This window comes from Corylus avellana, chromosome ca10 (genome assembly GCF_901000735.1).
Source record: "Corylus avellana chromosome ca10, CavTom2PMs-1.0".
Classification (NCBI taxonomy): domain Eukaryota; kingdom Viridiplantae; phylum Streptophyta; class Magnoliopsida; order Fagales; family Betulaceae; genus Corylus; species Corylus avellana.
Window position 1 is genome coordinate 11585865 of NC_081550.1, and position 27243 is coordinate 11613107.

Here is a 27243-nt window from a genome sequence, read left to right on the forward strand (position 1 = left end):
TTAGAGAACATGAACTTGTGCATAATGTTTGTGGGTAGCATTTCTGGAAAACCGACATGAGACTTCACTCGTCCTCTAGAGAATTCTTAGGGGTTTAAAAGGCTTATTGCATATGTTAAATGCAATCGTACATCCCATGAAAGATGGATTTATCTTTTTATTTTCTATTTTTCATTTTGTTTTTAATTTCGTATTGCTAAGGAGCTAGCAATATGTAAGTTTGGGGTGTGTTAAGTGCCAAAATATTTATATTTTAGCCCTTAAAGTTATATGTGTTAATTCCTTAGTGTTGTTATTTTGTGCTATTTGACTTCCTTTTTTTATTTTCTTTGTTTTATAGGTTTTTGGAAGAAAAGAAAGCATTCCTGGAAGTATCAGGCCTAATGGATAAAATTGGGAAAAAGCTATAAGACTTGAAACAAGCAAAAGCATATTGGTATTGCGATCAATCTCAGGAGACCTGCGATCAAGCGCACTTTCAGAGAGGTCCTGATGAGGGAGTGCAAGGCATGCACTTGTGTGCACAAGAGAAGATTCGATCGCATTGCAATCTAGCGCAGAAGACATACGATCGATCGCAGAGGTTCGATCAAGTGCACACGGGATGCGATTGAGCACATCCATGCGCTGGAGAATTCCAGAAGCTGCAACCAGACTCCCTTGGCTTTCCATATTCCAATTTTTCTAGTCCATGTTGCTCTAGGACTAAACCCTATGAGTTTACTAGGTTTTCTAGAGTATTCCTAAGCTTATACATAGACCTCTAAACCTTTAGAATAGGCATCCTTGAATAGACACAACTTTAGGGGAGGAATTTGGAGGCTACTTCTAGGAGTAGTTTTCGGTTCTTTCCTTCCCTTTTCTTTTTAGTTTTATTTTCACTATGTGTAACTAACACTTTAGGAGGGCTAGATTGAAGCCCTAATTATTTTTATTTAATATGTCAATATTGGCACCTTTGTGATAATCATATTGTGTTGCCTAACTTGATTAATTCCTGTTTTCCTGAATTCCACATATGTGTTTGCCTAATCAACATATGCATGTGGTATGGACTAGTTAATTAAATCAATTTGGATGATCGGGTCTATGGGAAAGCTTATCAACAATTTTTTTTTTTTTTTTTGAATATATATGCCAAAGTATCCATCTAATAAATCATCTAGTTTCACCCAAGGTATAGAAACACACACATCAAACTTCATATCATACGCCACTAATTATGTGCTAATGTGCTTGTGTAAGATTAGGTCAAACATGTGAATTCTCAACTGTCCTAAGCAAGTAGCCAAATTTGAAAAACTCAATTATCAGATCATGTGTTCAAAATTTTAAGCTCACCAATAAAATCAAATCACAATTTTTAAGATCAACCAAAATTTTAAGACAATCATGATCATATATATATATTTTCTTTTCACAAGCAACAAAAATAAAATAAAATTGGGAATTTTTTTTTTCATAAAAAAAAAAACAAAAAAACCTGGGACAAGGTGTGTGTAAAGTGTCTCCTATACTCCCAAACTTAAATTACACATTGTCCCCAATTTGTCTATAACATGGAAATAATTACCCATGATAGGGACAAAATTGTTTGGGATAGCATAGCTCACAGCAGACCCTGAAACTTGAACTTAAACACACTTGTCCCCGCAAAATAAAACACTAAAACAAACAAAAGGGAACAAACAAAACTAAACATAAAATGAATTGACAAACAAACAGAAAAATAATAGGATAAACTATGGGGTGCCTCCCATGAGCGCTAAGTTTAACGTCTTCAGCCAGACTGTTGTTCTCCCCTTATTCTCTTATTTCTATATTGACGAGGATGCTTCTGGATTGGGTATTGTTTGGGATGGAAATTCACCCTGTTTTCTTTCACTCAGCTCCTTAAACATTTGCCAAATTTGGACTTTCAATCTTTGCATTGCTTGCTCGGTTCTTTGTATTGCTTGATCGGTTTTTGCATTGATTTGTCTTTTATCATTCATGAATTCCCTTTGTGTGGTTGCCAAGGTGCGTACCATACTTTCCAAATCATTCGGCTTTGATTCTTGGCTTGTTTGGCTTGCTTGTTGGTAGTTCCTCTGCTGCCCTTGATGGTTCAGAGTATTATAACTGTTACTCCTTGAGAAATTGGAGTGGTTTCGCCCCCTTGGATTGTAGGTGTTGGAGTAGGGATTATTCTTGGGAGGATAGTTGTTTTGTCCCTCATAATTCACTTGCTCTTGATCTGTAGATGAGTAAAAGGGGCAAGTCTCAGTAGTGTGATCAAAATGAGAACATAAAGCACATACCTGAGGTTGCATGGTTTGTTGACTAGGTGAGACGTTCTGAGTAGTCTTGGCTTTGACAATCATATCCAGCGTTCTTTCCACAACAGCCATTAGATTTGGGGGTCCACCACTTAGATTCACTTCATACATGCCCTTGCTCTTTACTCCTTGCCTCCCTTTGGATGAGAATTGTTGGAAATGTTTACTTAAAAGTCTCAAAAAGCTCTATGGCTTCCTCACTGCTCTTTTCCATCAGCACCCCTCCACAAGCGGAATCAACAATACCTATGTTAATATCATTTAAACCTTCATAGAAAGCTTGTACCTGGTCATCTTGAGGCATGTTGTTAAGTGGACACTTAAGAAGCAACGTATCGATGTGATCCCACGCTTCAAAGAACAGATCTCCATCTCTTTGTTGGAAGGATTGAATCTCCCTTTTAAGCTATCTTGTCTTTTGAGCGGGAAGAACTTCTTTACGAACTTGCTAGACAACTCTTCCCAAGTATGAATAGATTCTGCAGGCAAAGAATTATACCACAACTTAGCATTGTCTTTTAAAGAAAAAGTGGATAAGACTAACTTGAGCCTCTCTAGAGTTAGGCCTTGAACATGTTGAAGCTTGCAGAGATCAAAGAAGTGTCTGAGGTGCAAGTTTGGATCCTCTGTAGCTGTGCCTTTGAAGTGAATCAAGGCATTCAGTATTTGTGGGGATATGTAGTAATTGCCTTCTACCACAGGTTGGAAGGCTATGCATTATGGTTGGTTGAGGTTTTTTAGGATGAAAGCCTGCTTCATGGGCCGTCACATTGGTGGCAGATTTTCTGGCAGCTCTTGCATTATTTCCTTAACTTCCTCTTCTTTTTTTGTGTCGGAGTGGTCTCTATGCCCTTGTCGAATGGTCCGCTCAATTCCTAGATCAAGTGGAAAGATGGTTGAGGCATGAGATCAATGACCTTGCATAAGAAGAATTTTCCCTTGTGGTCACAGCAGCTTCAGTACCACTGTGCGGAAGTCCTCTGAAACTGCGCTCGATCGCAGTAACAGAATGCCGGGTGCTTTAACTAGAAACAGAACAGAAACAGAGAAGTAATTGGGACACAAAAAAAAAATGTTTGTACTTTTTTGATAAAACAGAAATTAAAATTAAAATAACAGAACAGAAAAAAAAAAAAAAAACAATAAATAAATAAATAAAAATAAATAAAGGCAAAATTGAAATTAGCAGCTTCAGTATTGCGGTCGATCGCAGGTTAGTGCGCTCGATCACAATAACAGAATGCAGGTCTGCAAACTGAAACAGAGAACATAAAATATTAAGAAAAAAGGAAAATATTTTTGATTTTTGATAAAACAAAATTTAAAATTTAAAATTAAAACAACAAAACTAAAGGAAATTAATTCTAAACAAAATTTGCCGCAATCCCCGACAATGACGCCAAAAACTTGTTATTCACAATTACCTACCTAAATTAATAGGCAAATAATTAGATGTTTTACCCGCAAGTGCATGAGGTCAACATTGTTGTATAATGTGCAAGTACGGGGTCATTCCTACGAGGATTGGTAAATTATGTTTAGAAGTAATTTCCTATTTAATTAATAGATAAAACTCAAGTGTCACGATTGAGTTAAAATAAAGAAATAAAATAAAAGATAAACAAAAACTAAAAAGGATTAGGGTTTTGACATCCACCACTAATCAGACTAATTAAGATAACAATATGCTAATGCGGCAATTATACCGATATATCTAATGTTTGGCAACCTAAGGGCATGGGTGTCTACTCCTTAAGCTATTGATTTTCCTAAGCAACGAATTAGGCATGGGTGTCTACTCTAATTCTTTTCTTTCTTAAAGGATTTTGCATGGGTGTCTAGTAGTTCTTTAAGAAAGAATAAATCTATGGAAATCAACAGACACACGAGGCCTAGGGCATGGGTCTCTACTCCCGGTTCCCCATGTTGATTAACCAAAGAATTCGGCGTGGATATCTTTTGTTACTCTTATTAAACCTAGGACTCGGTCATCCAAATTGATTTAACAAACTAGTCCATACAACATGCATATGTTGGTCAGGCACACACATATGAGGAATACAAGATAACAGGTATTAATCAAGTTAAATACACCAAAATATAATTGTAGCAAAGGCGCCAATATTGCAATCATAAATAGACATGATTAGGGCTTCAATCTAGCCCTAATTAAAAATATAAACTACATAATGAAAAGAAAAGGTGGAAGAGAAGAAAACCCAAACTCCTTTGATCTAGCCTTCAGTTCATTTCCAGAGCTTGTGCCACTTTCTACACATTTATTCCTAGAGGCTAAGAGGTCTATTTATAGGCTTTGGAAGTCCTTGTTACACTAGTAAACCTAGGAAATTCGTAAGGTTTCAGTCCTATTACAAGTGGGACTTGAAAAACCCTAATATGTAAAGAATTACAATCTGGCTGAACTCTTGATGTGTCTCCTGCGCACGGGTGCGATCGATCGCAACCCGTGTGCACTCGATTGCACATCTGCGATTGAGCCTCTTCTATTGTGCGCGTGATCACGCAAGGCCGATTCGCTGCTTGTCTTCTTTGGTAGTGTGCTGTCTGGGGCTCCAACTTTTCCCAATTTCTTTCTTTGAGCCCAAATCTTCCAGATTTACTTCATTTTCTTTCAAAAGCCTACAAAAGCATGGAAAACGCAAAAAATGAACTAAAATAGCATAATTTAACCAAAAATACAGGATTAGCAAATATAAGATAAAGGATAAAATATGAATATTTTGGCACTTAACAGTGCGCTCGAGTGCCCTTTCCAGGGTGATCGAGCGCACCTCACGGTGCGATCGATCACACATCTAGACAGCAGCACAGTTACTACACTAATTATAGATCTAATTTTTTTTCGTCTATTTCATGCAGGGTCAGTTGCGTCTGCATCTTCGTAAGTTTTATTTTTAAATTTCATTTTTCTTTTCCTTTTTGTTTTAATTTTTTGTTATTTTATTTTTAATTTCTCACATATGGGGAAGCATTCCGACACCCCATGGACCATGTTCATTATGCCATGACCAAATTAATGGGCAATGAGAAAATGTCCAACAATGAGACAAATTTCTAATAAAATTAATGGGCATAAGAACACATCGTTTTCTGGACCGGGGAACGACAACTATCTTGATTCCTCCAACCCATCCTTGAGCCAACAGTCGAAATTCCCGTGGCATGCTTAAGCTTCTAGAAATCATGTGCCCAATTTAATGAACTGCATCATCAATCATATCTGCAGTTCTATGATCATTCGTATTTATCGCAATCGGTTCCACAACTACAAAATTAGATGGCTCCCCTAGAAACCCAATACGCTCATGTTGGCTTTGTGCATGCGATCCAATACGAAGTCCATAGATACGATGTCGTCTCCTGAATGCCTGGGCCACTTACTTAAATCTGAGAATACAATGGACCGAATCGTCTGTACTTAATGACCAGATACGTCTGTTACAATTAGAGCGCGCTTCGACTATATGGACAGCTCACATTTGTCAAGATCCTCAGAACAGTTACACTTTGCCCTTAAAGAACTCTAGATGGTTATGTGCCATCCTCGGAATCCTACTAATGGCAATAACGGTTTCATATGAACTATAATGGATAGGGAACATGAATATTAACTCCTTCAGCCGTTGCACCAAGATCCCAGATTCTCTGCCCAGTCATCATAGTTGCACCAACATGATCAGCTATAAAAGACCTCATCTTCGAAGAGATAGGTAGACACTTGATACCATACTAAGCTTTATATGAGTTTACACAAACACTGACTTAATTATCGGAGGAGGAATCGTCGACCACCACCTGGTGCATCCTCTTAACGTGTGTTCTTATATACAAGATCAATGGAGAGCGAACAAGAGAGAAGCATCGATTTGCCCTTGGGTCCACCATATCGAAAACTGTAACAATAGTTTGGCACAGTCTCTGGGAATGACAAATTCGTTCTTACAAAATTAAAAATTCATGATAATGTTGAACACAAGGTCCAGAAGTCAAGGCTGCCATGAAGAACTAGTAGCATAGCCCAATCAACGGCCACCAACAGCGCCCCAGAATGTAGGTGATAAAGACCGTATTGCGTCTCTTGAAGCACAAATGGCACTCCTCATACAGCAAAATGAAGAAATGTACCTTTGTTTCCCCTCCCAATCCCAGTCTGAAATCAATCAGAATGGACATTCGGAGGAACAAGGAAATCACAGTCATCATTCTGATGGCCGCAACCACCATTCTGATGGTCACACTTGCCAAGGTGAGAGTTGTTGCCACCAGCGTAACAACGACCAAGGCAAAAACGGTCACATACAATGCAATGCTCGGGAAAACACCTGTAGAGGTGAAAACTCCCAAACAGTAGAACCTCGAAGATATCAACCCACGATCGAAGACTAGAATCAATTAGTAGCCGCCCCGCGAAGTGAGGTAGACAAAGCCTTATCGGAGTTAAAAATGAAACTTGAGGCCATGGAGAAAAAGGAGATATGCAAGGCTACAGTGGTAAGCAAACTTTTCGCCGGGATGTAGCTGCCCTTCACCAAGTAGGTGATCTACCATCCGCTCCCCAACAAATTCAAAGCTCCCCAGACTTAGAGCTATAGCGGAGTTAGGGACCCAATCGAGCACCTGGAGAATTATCAGATGCACCTGGCGTTGCATGCCTCACCCGATGAAATTGCGTACAAAGCCTCCCTACTACGCTCTTGGGAAATGCCAGAGAGTGGTTCCAGAGTCTAGTGACTAACTCTATGGGCACCTTTGAAGATCTTGCTCGAATTTTCCTCACCCACTTCTTGGGATCCAGAGAAAGGAAGAAGCCTTCCAGATATCTCTTAACACTCCACTAGCGAGAGGGGGAGAGCTTGAAGGAGTTCATGATTCGGTTCAACACTGAGAAGCTGAAAGTAGAAGACCCTACCGATGGCGTAATATTTTCTACCATCTACAATGGTATCTCTTTCGAGGAACTAGTGGCGAGGGAAATTGCACAAAGACAACCGAGCAACCACCAGGAGCTATTAGATAAGGTAGAGGAATTCATCAACGAAGAGGAAACCTTGAAGGAAATAAGGTCAGCTTGAAAGTTGCCCAAAAGCTTTGAGGAGAAAAAGAAGAAGGATCATCAAGGGTCGGATGCTCTGAAGCCCTTCAAGAAAAGCTTTAGTGACTATAACTTCAATCCACTCAACGCCAACATTTCCAAGGTCTTGATGGAGGTGAAGAAGGATCCAGAATATCGGGAACCCCCAAAAATACCAGGAGCCCCACTGAGTCAAAACTCAGACCACTACTGTGAGTTACACGGAGCTAACAGTCATTACACAGAAGGCTGCATAGCTTTGAGGCAACTTATTGAGAAATTTATCAATAACGAAAAGCTAGTCTGATTCTTGGGAGAGCAAAGAAGGGCAGCCGCCCCCATAGAGAACTACATCTAAAAGGTTAGCTATCGATACCCGCGAGATGCCCGGTAGCAGGAGCGCTACTAGAGTGGGAGTTCGGATCGCAGAGAACAGAGTAGATACCCTTGGGAAGACGGAAGAAGGCGGGAGGAACCAAGAAGGGGGCACACCTGACCCACTCAGGGGGAGCAAAATCGAGCAAAAACGTCCCAAAAATCCACATTATTATAGGTGGATTTGCTGGAGGTGGCGAGTCAAGAAGAGCGTGGGAGGCCAATAAAGCAAACCAAAAGGAACCCGATGGTCATCAGTTTTTCTGACAATGACTACGCAACCATATCGCTTCAACATACGGACGCCATGGTAGTCATACTAACCGTGGCCAACCACAATGTCCATTGCATCCTAGTGGATAATAGAAGTTCAGCAGACATCCTATACTTGTCTGGGTTCAAGAAGCTTAATCTGGGGCAGGAAAAAATTGTCTCAACCAGTTGCCCTTTAATGGAATTCACAGGAGAACAAGTACAGCCGGTCGGTTCGATTGAACTACCAATCATGGCCGGATCGTACCGAAGACAGGCGACAGTGATGGTACAGTTTCTATTAGTCGACTAACCATCAGCCAACAAGGCCATCATAGGTAGGACAACCCTTAATGAACTCAAGGTTATAACGTCCACCCCACACCTTAAGATGAAATTTCCGACAGAGAATGGAGTCGGCAAAGTAAAGGGAGAACAACAAGTGGCCCGCCAATGCTTCAATGTGAATCTGAGAAACTTCCCCAAGGATACCTCGAATGCACACTAGGTTGGATTTAGCTTCATTCCGTATCGCCTCAACATGTCGAAGGCTTCTACTAGATCTACAATGTGGCTGTCTGCTTGTATGCTTTTTACAAGCATATCATCCACGTATACTTCCATGTTTCATCTGATCTGCTCTCGGAACATTTTACTAACTAGCCTTTGATACGTGGCCCCCGCATTTTTCAAGCCAAAAGGCATTACCCGACAGCAATACAAGTCTTTGTTCGTCGAGAAGGCTATTTTTTCCTGGTCGGACTCGTGCATGGAAATCTAGTTATATCACTAGAAGGCATCCATGAAGCTCAAGAGTTCATGCTCGAAAGTTGAGTCGACAAGCAGATCTATCCGCGGTAGTGGATAATTGTGTTTGGGGCATGCTTTGTTGAGGTCGGTGAAATCGACACACATCCTCCACTTCCCATTGGATTTCTTTACCAGTACTACGTTCACCAACCAGGTCGTGTATAGGACTTCCTTGATGAATCCGGCTTCACATAATTTCTTGACTTCCTTGGCAGCTGCTTTGCTTTTCTCGGTCGAACACCCCCTTTGCCTCTACTGTACTGGCTTGAAACTGTTGTTGGTGTTTAACTTGTGCACCATTACCGAGGGTGATATGCCTAGCATATCCATATGACTCCAAGCGATTACGTCACAATTTTCCTCAAAGGAAAGATATGAGCTTTTCCTTCGTAATCGGGTCCAACTGGGATCCGACCTTGACAGTTCTGTCTGGCTCACCAATTGAGAATTCTTCCAAATCCTATGGCTATCTATCTTCCTTACAGCCACTTCCTTGTGCAGGAGTTTTGGGACACTCCTTCATGGTTTTTAGTCTTTTTAGACCATTAAAAATGTTTTCAATTTTTTTTTTTTATCAAATGAGTACTTTTTTTTTTTTTTTTTTTTTTCAAACAGACTTTTTAAGTGTTAAATATACTTTTAAGTATCTCAAACGCATACCCAAACATGCTCTAAATCATTAGAATATAAATTAAATGATTAGATTAGCTTAAGTTTTTTGGATAAATATTGATTTAATAAGATATGAGAACAAACGGTCTAAATTTGAACATTTTCTTAGTTATTCACATCTCATTTCAATTAAATATTTCACATGTTGAGCCCACATGTAAGGAGAACTTAGTGTTAGAATATAAATTAAATGATTAAATTTATTTGAACTTAATATTTTGAGAAAAGCAATAATTTATGATTTAATATGGTATTAGTCTACCAGAACAAATATTTTAAGTTTTAATTTTGTCTATGTCATTCACCTCTTATTTCAATTAAATATTTAACGTACTAAAATTTTTCTATTAAAAAAAAAAGAGTTGAGCTCACAAGTAAAAGAATGTATTATAATATAAATTAAATTATTAAATTTCTATTAATTTAAACTCGTGGGTATTTCAGTTTTGATGTAAGTCAAAGATGTAAAAATGCTGTTCATGAAGTATTTTAAATATTATATACAAAATATTGCGTGTGTTTATACGCTTTCATTAATTTTTTTTCTTTTTCTTTTTACTTCCAGATATAAGTGTATATGTCAACTTCAACTTTTTTTTTTTTCCCCTTTTTGAAGGGATGTCAACTCCAACTTAATCACTAGGTAAAAGTCGTAATAAAAAAAAATCACTAGGTAAAGTAAACTTAAGCATCATGAATTGGAAAACAATGTGACATGCCTCATCCATGTTTTCATTTTCCACATCACCTTTTCAGGTTTTTTTTTTTTTTTTTTTTTTTTTTTTAATATTACATTTTCACTATTTTACCACAACAAACTATTTTGAAAAATTATCATTTATTTTAAAAGTTTAAATTTATAAAAATATGTAAATTTTGTTGGGGATAAAATTGCCAACATAGGCCCATGGGTAATTCCGCAGAACCAACGGGTCATGAGTACTAGTGGGTCGTACGTCATAGAATCAAGTGGCCAATTAGCTAGTAGAAGGATTCTCGGGAGCACATGCCTCCCGGGATAGGATGATAGTTAAGGCTCGGATCCTGCGCAAATCACGCTCCTGCATCAAATCGCAGATCCCAAGTCAAATAGGGGTAAGAAATCTTCACCATATCGGGCACACAACGATTTAGTCTATAAGTAAGTTCCTATACCAAGTATAAACTCTGACTCAACTATCATATATTTGATATGCTTTTCTTAGATGATCTAACCTAGACGTTGGAGGGAGAATTGCAGAACATCCCCCAACGAGTTCTCTTAACTATTCCTTATTTTGCAGAGATTTTTGGAAGTGTACAGATGAAGAGCAAAGAACAAGCTAGCTTAAAGAAAGCATTCGCACCATACTGGAAACTCTATCAATAAATTTAATCATTCAATTTATATTACATCACGTTTATAATGTATGAGCTCAAACTCTTCATTAATAGGCCCAAAACGGAAAATATTTAATTGAAATGAGAGGTTAATAATGAAGACATGATTGAAACTCAAAACTTATATATATAATACACAAACGACTAATATTTTGTTGAATTGAAGATTGATTATACAACTTCTTCTTCTTTTTTATTTATTTTATTTTTTATGAAAATAAAGCAACAAATAAAAATAAGGAAAAAACAAAGCATGCAGCCTATGGAGAGTTGATACGAGTTTGCCTATACGGTGGACGCTGGTTGTATTAATGTCCGCCAAGTCCAACATGGTCTTGTGCTGAGTAATGCTACAAGTTCATCTTATGTCACTTTAAGAATGATATGGCTCTTAAAATCATCATTGAATTTGTGATTGATCATTATTAGATTTTGATCAAATTGTGAGTTTAAAAGCCACCTTATTTTTTGAGAGATACAAGAGTGATGTAAGAGAGACTTCTAGAATTATCCCATTGTGCCACGTCCGGAGGACTTTTACAAAAAAATTTAAAATTTTAGGATAGAAAGTCCTTGAACGATGGACTCTCTATCTCTCTTTCTTTCTTCTCCCATTTTAGACGAATGTTATAAGCTCTCTCTCTCTCTCTCTCCCCTCACCAACGGCTGGCCACCGGGGACCATGAACTTCGAGTACCACTAATGACGAATCACCCACATCTCCAACAACGGGCTACCCACCATCAAAATCCCGAGATCTAAAATCCTCTTGCATGTGCTGCGTAACTCACATTTTGAATAATTTAAAATGCAACATTTTTAGAAGTCCTTGTTTTAGAAGAAAGTGACTCCAGGATATGCCAATTATTCAATTTCCGATTTGATGAGTAGTTTATAATGAAAGGGTAGTCTTTACTCAACTAGCTAAAGAAAAAATAAATAATACAAGACATTGTAGGTCATCTTAAAATTCTGAATTGGACAAAACAATATGGTCTATAGTTTGTTATCTGTTTGTTAAATACCAATCAAGATCTTTTACTAAAGATAGGTAACTGGCGCTTGGCAGTGGGCAACCGTTGGTGGGGGAGACGAAAGATGGATTTTGAGGATTTTCATGGTGAGTAGCTCGTCGACAGAGATGTGGGTGGCTCGTCGTCAACGGTGTTCGGCATTCATGGTTGTTAGTGGCTGGCTGTTGGTGAGGGGAGTAGGAAGAAAAAAGAGAGATTATATCGGTATGAGTAATGGACTCTACAGGAAAATTGGTCTTTAGCGACAACCCAATCAGTGTTGCAATTGCTCACATATTAGTGACGACAATAAATTGTTGTTGCTAATTTCATTAAAAAAATTAAAAAAAAAAAAAAGACAACAGCGATGACATATTGTCGTCACTGATATTTCGTCGCAAACACCAAGATACATTTTTTTTCCACGCGGGAAAAGCCACGCCACAACAATTGTGACAGGATCCTGTTTATTAGTGATGACATTGGTCACTATTTAAAACTCCAGATTAGCGACGACCATATCGTCACTAATTAATCAAAGGAAAAATTATTTAGGGCTTATTAGTGACGACTGCCCGTTGTCGCTACTGATGTTTAATGAAAATGGGCAGCAGGCGCAGGAGAGTATATACTATTTTTTTTTTTTAAAAAAAAATGTCCACACACAAGGGGGAGGTGGAATTCGAATTAGCGACCTCCGCTTCATGAGGCGTGGTCTCCAGTCGATTGAGTTACCCCTTGGCGACGGGAGAGTATATACTAGCCGCGCACTAAAATGTCTAAAAAAAAAAATTAGCCTAAAATTTTTTTCCTTTTCCGAACCCAAAATTTTACAGTGCTTTGCTAGCTCTCACGATTTGCTTTAGCTCTCACGATCTCAATTCATAATCAAACGGCCAAGATTGAGGAGAGAAGGTTCTCGGATGGAAGAAGAGGGAGGGTCCTTTTCTCTAGAGTAATGATATAAGGATTAAGGAGGACTAGTTCTCCCAATTGTGATGTGGAATTTAAAATCATAAATAGATCAAAATTTAATCATGATTATTTCAAATTCAATAACGATTTTAAAAGCGAAGTCACATTTGGAAGGACTCAAGAATAACTCTAGTCCTCCTCATATCATTACTCCTCCTACCAGTATAGGTAAATAGAAAATAAATCTATTAGTTTTGTAAAAAGATAGGATTGAAAGATAGTTAAAAGAATTATATGTAACACGCCTCATAAATTTTTGGAAGAAAAGTCAAGAAAACTGGTCACCAGTCAGTAAAGATTACATTCTTCACACTATTAAATTAGTTTCTTTTTCTTTTTTTATCAAAAGGTTAGCGTACAATAGGGCTAATATTGTATCTTTGCACTCCACTTAACTGAAATTCTCCCTTGAAGAAAAAGATAAGACTAATAGAAAAAATATCAACGGCGAACATCCTATGGAATATTACATCTTATGGGCATGAAAGAGGAATTATATGACTAGGTCACAAAGACCGAACCAAAAATTTGCCTTTTGTGTTTGTCTTTACCAGTCAATTTGGATTAAAATAGATAGAATAATAGATTATTTATTTATTTTTTTTTTTTGTAAGTAGAATAATAGATATTATGTCAACGGACAACATGGAATAAATCTGCCTTGCACGTGAAGTTTTGCCCTTGCCCTAGAAAAACTAGAAAGAATAAGCTGGCCGACAACTTGCTATATATTTTTAGTAAGTTAGCGTGGGCAATAAATAAAACTGACAAATTTTCTCAATTATTAGAGAAAAATATAATGTGTAACATAGGATAAAATTTCAACACCTATTCATTCATATATTTTTTTCTAGGCTCCACGCATTCTCATTAAAATATAAGAAATGCTTAAATACTACAATTCTATATATCTAACATTAATCCAACAAGGCAACAAGGTTGACATGTCACTCTCATCTAACTCTTAGATTAAGAGAAATGATATGTGTCAATATTTTTCCCGTATTTTCTCAATTTTATCATACAAATCAACCATTAGAAATTTAAATTAGAAATGATTCAATGGTTAGCATGTGATTGATTGGTTTGATGTGGAAATCCGTTAGTTTCTTTGACAGAATGTAGATAGAGGTACTAATTCCATATTTACTGATAACGAAGGTACCATATGTGATGAAAACAAAACTTAAGTGAAAAAATAAAATAAAAATGTTAAAACCCAAGTTCTAAAAAGACATTAACCCAAAAAAAATAAAATAAATAACACAGATAATAACTTGAATAAAGACACTGATGCAAAACATGTCCTTAATTTACACATTTCAATAGGGAACTACCATATCAACTTGGCACAACAAAAGGAAGGAGCAATTCAAGACACAATCGAGAGCTGCCCCCATTAACTTAAACCCCCTTCCTCGATCGATAGTACCTGCAAATGCAAATACTGTAAAATTCGGAATAAATGTAGAGAGGAATAGAAAAGAATTGCAAAGAAGTGGAAAAACGAACAGAATCATTCCCCAAACAAATATTTATGAATACGCTTCTTCCATAATTAATTTCATAATGCATGGTGTCACACTGCAAACAAAAGACTAAAGTCGTACGCATCAAACACCAATATAATGCAAACAAAAGAGCTGTACAAGGTTGTAGGCAAAGTAGTAGAAACCAATAAAAGTACGTCATCAACGAAATTCATGTAGATAGCAGTCATATTGTCTTGTTGGCACCAAAATTTCATGAAGGAGTGCATCTGACAAAGCCATTGTACGTACTTTTTTTTCTTTTTTTTTTTGGTATTTTGTTTTTTTTGTGTTTTTGTTTTTTCAATTCTTTATAAACATAGAAAAGCCATATTTCAACTGCTGCATATTAGGGATGATCTTTGTCTTCTTCTAAATTCTGAACCTTGCTTGACAAAGCATTTGTACTACTTTTTTTGTTTTTTGTTTTTTTCAATTCTTTATACACAAAGAAGAACCACACTCGAACTGCTGGATATCAAGGATGATCTTTGTCTTCCGAAGTCTGAACCCTGCTGACAGAAAACAATATAACAAATATTAAAAAAGCATCAGCGAGTAGAAGCCTTGATATCAAATTAAGTATCATCAAGGAAACCTTTTATAGAGGAATCACGGAAAACAGAGTTTAATTCCATCAATCTTCTTTTAAATGCTGTTAGAAAAAACCATAAATGATATATCCCGTTGACACTGCATTCTATTTGAAAAAGAATATATATATATATATATTCTTATTGAGGAATGTGGATGATGCAGATGGGCACAGTATTACATAGAATGTGAGAAATTTCTGTGATCCACGAGGACTAGTTGTTAGTAAAAATGGGAATGTTCCTAATACTAACATATTTTTATAACCAAATGTTTCTCATTGTGAGTGCACTCCTCAGTACTGGAAGTAAAAAAATAAATAAATTTTTTTTAAAAAAATTAAAATGCCTAAGTTGACCTAAGTATCGATCTTAGGTTTTTGAGTTAGAAGCAGTGCCCTAATATGTAAATTAATGTACTCTTGGTTATATAATTTACTTACATGTTGTCGAAAGAGTAATGCTACAAATACCCCCACTTCTTTACACCCACTTCTTCACACCTATACGTAACTTTTAAAATCACCATTAGATTAAAATATAATAAAAAGCAATCTCAAATCTAATGATGATTTTAAAAGGTATCTATGAGTGTGGAGAAGTGAGTGTAAGAAAGTGGAAGTATGTATAGTATTACTCATTGTGGAAGTATTAATCACATGTTGTGGAAAATTGGATCTGTTGAGTAAAATGAAATGCTTACTCTGTCTCAGAAAAATCATTTGATGGTGGAATGCATAGTTTGCTCTTCCAAAGCCAATGTAGGGTGGTATTCAGGTCGCCCTTCCATTGCCCTTCATCTTCTTTTGTTGCTTGTACTCTTTTTAGCTTTGGTGTGCTCAAGACTCCAACAGAGAAAATCTTCATCTCTTGGCATTGACTCACAATCACTTCTTCTAAAGATGGGAACTCGAATGAATAACCTCCCGAGCAAAAGTTTGAAAGCTGTGGCAAGCAATCAAGTTTTAAGCTTGTCAATTTGCTGAAAGTAATCACCTGATCATTTCCTTCACCTCTGTCCCCACTTACAATTTCCATTATCATCTCACATTCACTTACGCTCATTTTTTTGAGTTGCACAAGACTTTTGGCTGTTGAGGATGTAACCAAATTAATCAACCCATGACACTCCAATATTTCAAGCTCAGACAAATTTTGGAAAGATACTGATGATGGTACCAAAATTTTCAATATGCCACAATTCGACACGACTAGAATTTCCATAATATGAAAATTTGAGCATGGTTTGGTGTCTTCGTTCCACAAATGTGTCAGCTTAGGAAGTTCATTTAGATTCAGCTCTCTTAATTGTGTGGGTACCCCAACATGATTTTCTTGAGCAGGAAGTTCTTCATATGGGAATATTTCTTCCCAGTCACTATGACAAACAACAAATTTCTCCAAGTTGTGTAATCTTTTAACAAAATTCGGTGGAGAAACAGCTGATTTATTATGATTGCACATCAGCCGAAGAACTTTTAATTTGCAAAAGCAGTCCTCCAAAAACTGGCCACGCCATATGGTGTGATAATGCACCAATTCCAAAAACTCCAACTTGGGGAACGTAGCCTGTCAACGAACCAAAGAAATAAACAAAAGAAAGATGGAGTTAGTATTCAGTTCCCTCAAGAAGTTTGATTAAATCGTAGAATTTATTGTGGGGAGTAGGAAATGGAACACACTCGTGAATTGTATAAACATGTTAGACAAATATATCTTAGATGAAAACTAAAAATAAAATTAAAAGAAAGTATATATTGTTAAAGTAATGATTAAGTGATTAAATTTACCTCTTCCTATTAGCTTAAACTTTTTGGATAAGTGGTGATTTAACATGGTATCAGAGCCAAAGGTTCTGAATCGAACCTTGACTCTGTCAATTCATCCCATTTAAATTAAATATTTCACATGTTGGGTCTCACCTATTAAAAGGGAGTTGAGCCCACACGTGAGGGGAAGTGTTAAAGTAATGATTAAGGCCTTGTTTGGTTCGCGGAATGTCTAGTCCATTGAAAAATGATTAGCTACTACTGGGAATAGAAGAGTCTGGAATAAATTAGCTATTTATATTTCTTTGTTTGATTGTAACGCTGGAATAGACTAACTAATCATATTTCTTCGTTTGGTACAATGCAATATATTGGTGAATGGAATCATATTATAATCAAATTTGTGGCACTGGGGAGTGTGACTACCGCGTTGGAGGCGGAGCAGGATACACGACGAGAGGACTCCAGACTTATCGAGAGCTCCATGAGTGGATGGTAGTACCATTGCTAAATGTGGGGGACTACATAATTTATAGTCCGAGCACCAGTTGAGGGAGAGGTAGTCCCGCCAGGAGGAACGCCTCAAGACGGAGCTCAACAAAGTCTAGCCCCGGGGGTACTAGATGGTTGCGCCAGTAAGACATTAAGTATTATGTTAGGACCTTGGAGACCATTTTGGGTTGTATTATGCTACATTAAAAGTCCACCCTGGTGGTGGCAATTTTGGATGTTTGTACATATTTATTTTATCTCGTACTTATTTCCTATGATTTTCATTTTTATTATTTAGCAATTGCATTTCTTAAAAATGTTTATCATTTTGTTTCTCCTTCTCGAAAACAATCTTTTACGATACTTTTTAGAAAGAAAAAAGGGGCTTTAAAAACACGAAAATTTTGAGAAAGAAATTTTTATAAGAGGAGGAGAATGTGATGCCCCAAATTTTCAAGATTTATTGATAAAAAAAAAAAAAAAAGGTTTATTTGAGCTTATTAAACTCTTTTTATAACCCTCAAAAAAATGTCTTAACCCTTAATCAAACCCCCATTTGGAAAATAGCCCTAAAGTCCTAACCTAACTATCTAGCCGAACATTTGGCAGGGGACCACACTGAATGTTCAACCATGTCCTTAGTGTGAATGTTTGAAAGGGAACCATAGTGAACATTCGTCTTCAAAATTTTGACCACTAGCTATTGACCAAATGTTCCACCTACAACCTTATAACCATTGTGTAATAGTACATTGAACATTTGGTGATAGTTTGAAAAGCATTTTTAACTTATTCACCACCTTGCAGGAGGGATCATGCCTACCCACCCCTATAAATACCTCCCCTTTGTCCCTAAGCCTCCTCTTACACTGGAAACCCTAACCTTAAAGTGAGAGGAGATTTTCTTGAGAGGAAGGAGAAGGTTTTGGGGGATTTATGCTATCTTCAAGGTAACTCTTGACCTTTCACCAAGCATTTATGTTATTTTGTTATTATCCTTGTTTTCTTCAAGTTTTTAAAGATGCCATGACTTGTGTACCATTTCTTCTTAGAGGAATAGAGTGGTTTTCAAATGTTTTAGAAGCACTCATTGTTTTATTTGGTTTTCATAACTATCATGCTTCACTATATAGGTATGAACTTGTTTAGGGCCTAAGATGTAGTTTGTAACATGGTGACTTGAGGATAGAAGCCCAAGCTTTTCATTTTGACTTTGCCCGAACGTTCTCTACCCATTATGGCCGAATGTTCTCTACCCATTCTGGCCTAACGTTTGCCCTGGAGCCTGAACATTTGTTCATTTGACAAAACGTTCTACTGGAGCCCATAATGCATAGAGGTACATTTTTGTGACCTTTTAGCTAGACGTATTCGATTATGACGTTTTGTGTCTTTAGTAGACCTTCTAGCATTGCAGATAACGATAGGGATGTTTTGTTATAGCAGGGATTCAGAATGGCAGATAACTCAAGCGAGCATACGAGGTAAGTAAACATTTATGAATGCTTTCTTAAAAAATGTGAAATATGTCAGCTAATTGAGCCCGCATATGATATGAGCATATTTACTCTTTTAGGTACCTTAGTAACTCTCTTAGTAATCGATTGATAAGATCTATAGTATGACATGCTACACTGGTATGAGTGGTATAATGGCGGCCATGAGCTTACTATATATATACACTTGATTTTATGGTGAAATGTGTGTGTATGTGTTATATGGGTTTCGGATCAAATGGTTGTTTTGTGACTAGCACAACCATGTATGATTGACGGGTCACTACAGGACTTACATTATTAGTAGCGTGGGCCACCCGAGGTCGAACTCGGTCGTTCTGCTAGTTATGGACATAATGTATAATGGTTGGAGCACCGATATTGTATTTTATATCCCTCGGGAGAACGCCAACCCTAATGAAAAGGCGTAATATCTAAAATTCGGTGAGGATTTAATAAATGACTACCATATTAGTTAGAGAAAGTGAGGATTTAATTTGGAATATTAAAGAGATTTACCTAAAATTCGGTTTTTTGAACTATTGAACTAATTGCAAAAAGTGAATAGTTGTTAACTTAGACTCATGTGCATCAAGTGATATTTTTGAGCAAGAGGACAAAGAAAGACTAAGACTTTAAAAGTGTGAAGACAAAGACTTTTCAAAACTTTTAAGCTAAGTCCTGCATTTTTTATGGAGGACGAAATTTACCCATATTTTCTGTAAGAATGAAAATAAGAAAAATATCAAAAATAATATTGGAGTAGCACCACTTGATCAGAATTTTACCCGTTTTCAAATAATTGAAGAACAAAAGGTAAGATTGTCACAATTTCCGCTAATTGTCAATTTTATATTATGATTTTATTTATTTTATTAGGACTTTATTTCCTTCCCTTAATAGTGTTAGATTTGCTTTAATTATTTTCCTTTCTTTATTAGGATTAGGTTTACTATTGCTATTAGGATTAGGTTTACTTTCTCTACAAGTATTTCTTTTCTATAAACAGGCTAGCTTATTATGTAAAACTCAATCAATTGAATTATTATCAAATCAGATAATGTTTTCTCAAAGACTTTGCGGAGTTTTATCATTCTTTTAATCTGCGAACTTGTTTTAATTTTTTTGGGTAGAAGACGAAGACGCTACTCCTTGCAGAATCAAAGACACTGCGCTTTGATTAGTTAGCTTAATCTTCTGCTACATCAATTTTACTCCATTCTTTTCCCCCCTTGGCATACCCCTTTGCTTAATGGGTCCTTGGTGTTTTCTATATAAAGGTGCATCAAGGGTCATTTTCGATCTACATGTCCTTTCCAAGAGTTTCTTCTTCCTTTCTCCTTTCTCCACACGACCAAAGCTAGTCCAAAGTGAAGATTTTTCTTTCCCTTTCTTCATCATACCACACGGCCACCCTTAGGAAAGTAGAATTTTGTTTTTTAAAGTTAGATTGGGAAGTATTCTATGCAAGAAGTTGTCTCTTGAATATTCTCGAAAAAGCATTGAATCACTTTCTACCGTTTTAAGTCCAAAAACTTGAAATATGAGTGTGAAAGTGAGTTTTTAAGACAATATTCTATGATTCACTTGGCATATCTCTTTGTCGTTCAAATTAAGTTAATTATCTTTAATATATTGTTAAAGGTCCGAAATAGCTTAATTAAAAGATAAATAAGTAGTGTTTATGTTGTTTTTACTTTTGGATTAACATTGCTATGTCACATTCACTTCGGCGTTTAAACTATAACCTTTGTCTTCAATTATGTAAATTGCAAGGTTAAGTTTAATATTGAATTTAATAAATAAATAGTAGATGAAAAGTGATGGACATAATAAATATATAGATCTAAGGGCCCAAAACAACAAAGTCTCATAAATGAACTAATACTAATAGATATGTTATTTTGTATGTACATAATTTATATGCAGAAAGAAGTTAAGAGATCCAGTCAGAGGAGTGTAAATACGGAAGTACCTACTGAGGAATGACATTGTTTTATTCATTATCTACTTTAAAATATTGACCATGAATGAAATAAATGCATGTTGTATCCAAAAATAAATAAAGAGCTAATATGATAACTACCAAGAAAACTAGAAAGTGGTGGAGGTGTGAGGCTACCAGTTGATCAAAGACTACTAATAAAAAAAGAATTGGAATGTTTTGTGCTACCAGTGGACTACGATGTTGCAAACTACTAGTGTAAAAACCAATAACAAATTGGGAATGTCGACTCCAAGATCCACTAGCTAACAGAGTTCTCGCTTTAAACGAGAGGTGTGAAAAAATACATAAGACTTTACTGAAACTAAATTATCATTTTCATAATCATTGTTATCATATAAGATAATGCGTATGCATACATTTATATTCATTGTTATTAATATTGCTTTAATAAACCAACAATCTTTTATACAATTGAAACAGAACACTCACTTGTTTGCTTATGTAAATATGATAACATTATAATGAATATTTCTTTAATAAACCAACAAGCTTCTTTCCTTTGTTATGCTTTTTTTTTTTCTTCTAGTCTTTCCTTCGTTTTGACAATTTTTTTTTTTTTTTTTCTCGGACATAAATCTAGATAGCACAATGAAAATTAAGTTCAATTAATTTAGAGGCCATATCAATTCTACACTTCAGCATGAATGTGGAAATCTTATGAGATTAGTTAAGGCTCTTACCTGATCAACCAAGAAAAGAGGTTGTTTAATGGCGATCTCAACTGGGCTCTCTTGAAGTGTTTCTTGAAAGCTCAAAAGTTCAAAAGCAAATATGTCAACTTTTTGGCATCCATTCACCGTTAATGATTTCAGCATTGGCCATTCTGAAGCATGCATCCCAGGGTAAAACCATTTGAGTTGTGGTAGTTTTTCAAGACAAAGGCTAGTTATTTGAGGGAACACGAACCTAGCTATCGCTTCTGATCCTTTTTCCCTCGCAACAATTTCCTCCACCCCACAATTAGCTACGATAAGTGTATCTAGACTCTGGAATCTTGTGAGCATATTAGAGTGAAAAATGTTCTTAAGCTTTTCACAAAATTGAACTTTTATAGATTGAAGCTTCCAAAAGGAATCTATGGCGAATTGGTTCTTCCATATGATTTTCAAGCAATCCATGTGGGAGATTATCAATCTCGTGTGTTAATGTCATAACAAAAAAATTCACATAATGGAAGATAAGATATATATATATATATATATATATATAATGACACCAAAGATGTTTTAAATTTAGAATCTAAAATGTGTCAAGTTGAAACAGGGGATAATAAAAAATTAGGAGAAACTCCACTTAATCCCCCTGAACTTCCATCATTTTTGCAATTACCTCCCCCCCCCCTCCCAGAGGTCAAAAACTCTTAATTTAGTGTATCAAACATCCCATTTTTTTGCAATGTCATCATTCCGTTAAGATTTAACAATATAACTTAACGGATGAGTGTCAAAATTACCAAAATACCCCCCATTTTTTTAAAGAAAAAAATTGCAAAGATTCAAGCCTTGGTTTCTATTTAACAGAATTTGCAAAAATAATCACGCTTGAATATTTGCAATTTTTTTATTTTATTTTCTTATAATAAAAAATAGGGGTATTTTGGTAATCTTAGTATGATTTAACGGAAAAATCTAACAGAGGGGTGACATTGTAAAATATTAAAAATTTCATACACTAAATTGAGAGTTTTTAAACTTTGGGAAGTTAATTGTAAAAGTAATTGAAGTTCAAGGGATTAAGTGAAATTACTCCAAAAAATTATTTACCTCTTCATTGAAGAGAGGTTGCATAACATTATGAGGAGTCTCATCTACAGTCATTTCCTTGAGTTCTTTGCTGATCGTCATTCCTGAACTGAGAGGTTTGGATACGAATGTCACTACTTTAGGGCAATGTTCTATCTTCAAATTCTCCAAGGATGGAAATTCAATGTTACTTCCTACACAGAATCTTTTGAGGATTGGGAGTTCTTTTAGAAACAGGCATTCTAGTCGAGGAAACAACACCTCTGGAGTTATTTCTTCTTCTAATCTTAATTCTTCTCTGACTAGTATCTCTTCCACATCCTCACATTCCAAGACGTGAAGATGTTTAAGCTGCACCATAAATCTAGCTGTAGAGAATGACAATATATATTTTATGTTACCCATGCCCTGCACCTGCAAGTATGACAAATTTTCAAATCTTGATGTTGCTTGCGTGTTTCTTAATATGCAATAGGACCTTGCCGGATGTTGGTTTTGCTCTATCTCTGCCAAGTTAACTGATGACAGTTCCAACCTTTCCAAGATAGGGAACACAACCTGCAATGACAGTTAATACTATATCTTTCAACAACCTAAAAGATGCACAAACTAGTGTATGCATATTATTCTTCTTTCATTTGATGATCGAGTTTTATTTGACGATAGCATGCTAATTGGGACAACTAATAACATATATCGTCACTATTTGTCATAATGGACAACATATTGTTGACTTATGACAATCAGAAACAACATGTTTTTAGCGACGACTGTTGACCCTTTTAGGGACCAGAATTGTCAACGACTTATTTTCTTGTTAAAAAACGTTTTTAACAAAGACTTTGATTTGTTGTTGATTATTCATAGATTAACGAAAGGAATAATCTGGCAACGAAAATTTGTTGTTGCTATAAAATTTAAACAACAATTGCTTTCGTTGCTAAAGTCAATTTTATTGTGATTATCAACTTTTACTTTACAACTACAAAGTAGGGACCTTTGTATGAATTTCAATAGGATAAGCAACCGCGTGTCATATTACACACATAGCAGTCATTTCATAGCCATTTGGAGACAACAAGTAGTGAGATCATCACGAGCTGAAAAAATTATCTTAAAACATGAAGTAGGAATACTATTTTTCTTAATCAATTAGGTTCTTAATACAAGTCATATCTTAACTTGAATAGAAAAAAAAAAAAAAAAAAGTCATGTCTTAACTTCATCAATTTTTTAACTCTAAGTTCTTTGCAGTGCTATATGTTCTACAACTGATATGGCTATACAAAAAGTTTCCATGCTAGTTATTTTCAAGTATAATGTAAAGGTGAAATATGCCTATTGCTTACTCCTAGTCAGCACCCAATACACGGGAAGTTGTACACAACAATTAGCATGCAAACTCAATAGTCATTTAAAGTCTTATTAAACATTTTCTTATCAAATAATGGGATGTTTAAAATAAATCTAATGTTATTTTCTTTATTTAATTAAATAGAGTTACCTCTTCATTGAAGAAAGGCTGCATAACAGAATAAGGGCTCTCCTCTGCATTCATTTCCTTGAGTTGTTTGCTACCCGTCATGCTTGAACTGATAGGTTTGAATATGAATGTCTTTAATTTAGGGCAATGTTGTACCACCACTTTTTTCAAGGATGGAAATTCGATATTACTTCCTGTGCAGAATCTTTTGAGGAAAGGAAGATTTTTTAGTAACAAGCATTCTAGTTGAGGGAACAACACCTTAGGAATTACTAATTCTTCGGTGACTAGTATCTCTTCCACAACCTTGCATTCTAATACATGAAGATGTTTGAGATGCACCATAAATCTAGCTGTAGAGAGTGACAACAGAAATTTTATGTTACTTGAGCCTTGTAGTTTCAGGAACGACAAATTTTCAAATCTCGATGCTGCTTGCGTGTTTGTTAATCTGCAAGATGACCTTTCCGGATGTTGGTTCTGCTCTATCTCTTCCAAGTTTACTGATGATAGTTCCAACGTTTCCAAGATGGGGAACACCACCTGCAGCAAGAAGCAATTATTCCTCCTTCTCAACAACCTATAAGATGCACAAGCTAGGATGTGCATAATTGTGTTTGTGTATTCTTTGGGCGGGAATAAGGTCATGTTTTTGTCACATGTGACATTCACTTCACTTCATCATCGTTCCAATGATTCTAAAACTTCAAGATTATTATTGCTATCATTAGAAAGATATAATTTCTTAGGTCGATAAAAAAAAGTTAACATCTATATGTAGTTTTTACCGTGTGTGGGGTCATTATTTGATGAATTGGAATCTAATATACCTGTTCGTGTAGAATTGGGATGTGAAAACAAAACTTGCCCTCTGAAATGATTTCTCCAGCATCTGTTATGAATGGATTTTGTGTGATCAAGAAGCCCATGAGCTTTGGAAGATGCTCTAGTGCCAAGTGACGTAGTTTAGGGAACAATGATGTATCATTGTCTTCTATTTTGCCTTCTTCTTCGATGACTATTGCACCCATGATCCTGCATTCTCTTACTTCCAATTCTTCTAGATGTGAAAGGCCCCTAGCCATGGATGATGAGAAGAGAAATTTTAATTTATCACAATGTTCCACTTTTACAATTCTCAAGTTATGGAAAGATGTCAAGGGAAGTTGGCCATGATATATTTCTTCCAAGCTCATCATATTTTTTAGAAGAAATGTCTCCAAGGCAGGAAAGGCAACAACCGGAATCCTTAAGTTAATGATATATTGAATCTCAGGATTATTTTGGATATGGAGATGCTTCAATTGTTGAAAACCTTCTCTGCCTAATTGGTTTAGAAGACTCTTAACATCCCTTAATTCATCTAGATAAAGAGCCTCTGTTCTCTTCAGTAGCAGTTTAATCCCAACCTCTGATTGAAAGCTCGTATTCAGCTTGAGTTTCAATATTTTTGAGGCTTCACGCTTATTAGAAGAGTCCCATACATGATCTCCTACAGATATTGCATATCCTTTTAACCTTTCAAACAAAAGATCTTTAGGCAAATTTCTTACATCTATAATATGTATCTCTAAAGTGGTCAACTGTGACAAATGCTTCAGCTCAGCAAGGCTTGCATTATTTCTTTTTGAATTCAGTCCCTCACTCTCCCATTGAACAGGACTATTTCCCATGTACAACTCTTCTAATTCAACCAAGCTTGATAGCACATTCGGTGGAATCACCTCAAGTTTGAAACAATTGCTCAGATCCAACAACCGTAAACGAGTCAACAACGCTATTTCTCTTGGTAATTGTGACAAGTTAGAACTTAAGAGGCTAAGGATGACTAAATTCTTAAGCTCTCCAATTACAGCTATGTCTCCCAACAGACAATGATCCAGGCACAATGTTTGTAGTTTTATAAGGAGACCAAGTGATGGAAGTTTCATTTCAGTCAAATCTAAAACTTGGAGCTTTCCCATCCCTTCAAAGAAAGTCTCTGGGATATGCAAAGCACGATCCCCACCATACACATAAAAGAATCTTAAATCTGGACATTCCATTTTGTTAGGAAGTTCATGGATATCTCCACCACTGATAGAGAACGCCCTGCATCTTCTGAGTGAATCTGCATCTGTCCATTTTTTTAGTCCACTCCTATCACTCACCACAAACATATTATGATCACTTGATGCTATGAATCTTGCAACATAACGAACAACATCATGCATATGGCAATGCTCAGAACTATGGGGACAATCTAGCAATAGACTCTTGTCTTTTAGATTCTGAACTAGGCTATATAATCTGTCTTTGGCTTGTTCTAGATTATCAATGTCTTCAAATGAACTCAAACCATAACAATATTTCAACTAGTCTTGAAAGTTAATGGAGTCATGCATTTCAGCACAACGCAAAAAGAAATCTTTAACCTCCAAACTTTCCAGATGACTATAACTCAGCTCTATAGAAGGATATATACTTGAGTACGGCGTTGTTATCATCTGTCTCGGAACAATTCTTCTTAGTTTCTGCAGGGCATCCTTCCAAACATGTATGCTCTTATTTTTTAATGCCTTAGACACTGTTACAAGTGCAATGGGCAGACCTGCGCACTCTTTAGCTACTTCAGCTGCTGTGCTTCTCAAATTAGGGTCTTTAACACAATCACCTGCCATCTTCTCAAACAAATTCCATGCTTCTTTTTGGGGTAATTGTACAAGCTCAAAATCCTTCTGGGTGCCCATCTCACAGGATAATACATTTTTATCTCTAGATGTTAGTACGACTTTGCATTGCGTACAAGAAATTCCTATTTTCTCCAAATCCAATTTGCTCCATATATCATCTAGGATAATAAGTATCTTCTTGTGTGTTGTTAATCTCTTCCTTAGACGATCTGCTCTTTCACTTACAATTTCCGCATCAAGCTTTAGATCTAGCATGTAGGCGATTTCTCCTTGAATTTGTGTAAGATTTGGGCTTTGCGTCACATATGCACTGGCCACCTCATCGAATAACTTTTTTTCCTTGGCTCGCCTAGCAACTTCTCTCACCAGTGTAGTCTTTCCCGCACCAGCCATCCCATACACCCCAATCACCTTAGTATTAGCATCTCCCAATGCCTCCATAAGTCCCTATGCAGTTGACTTTCTTGACACAAAGTCCATGTACTCCATATCTCTACTAGTCCATGTGCAATTTTCTATGAGTTCACCAACAGTTTTCACTATCTTTTTTGCTTTCCGACTTAGCTGATGCC

At 36.2% G+C, this 27243-nt stretch overlaps 1 protein-coding gene across 1 annotated transcript; it reads right to left on the reverse strand.

Annotated features, from left to right (window-relative positions):
* Nucleotides 1-15708: 15708 nt before the first annotated feature.
* LOC132162940 (uncharacterized) lies at nt 15709-27112 on the reverse strand. Its single transcript, XM_059573150.1, has 7 exons — nt 26590-27112; nt 24830-26319; nt 24463-24542; nt 24021-24108; nt 22538-23074; nt 21455-21760; nt 15709-16578 (listed from the first exon to the last, which is right to left on the reverse strand). The coding sequence occupies exons 1-7, from the start codon at nt 27110-27112 to the stop codon at nt 15709-15711; spliced, it is 3894 nt and encodes a 1297-aa protein (XP_059429133.1).
* Nucleotides 27113-27243: the final 131 nt, after the last annotated feature.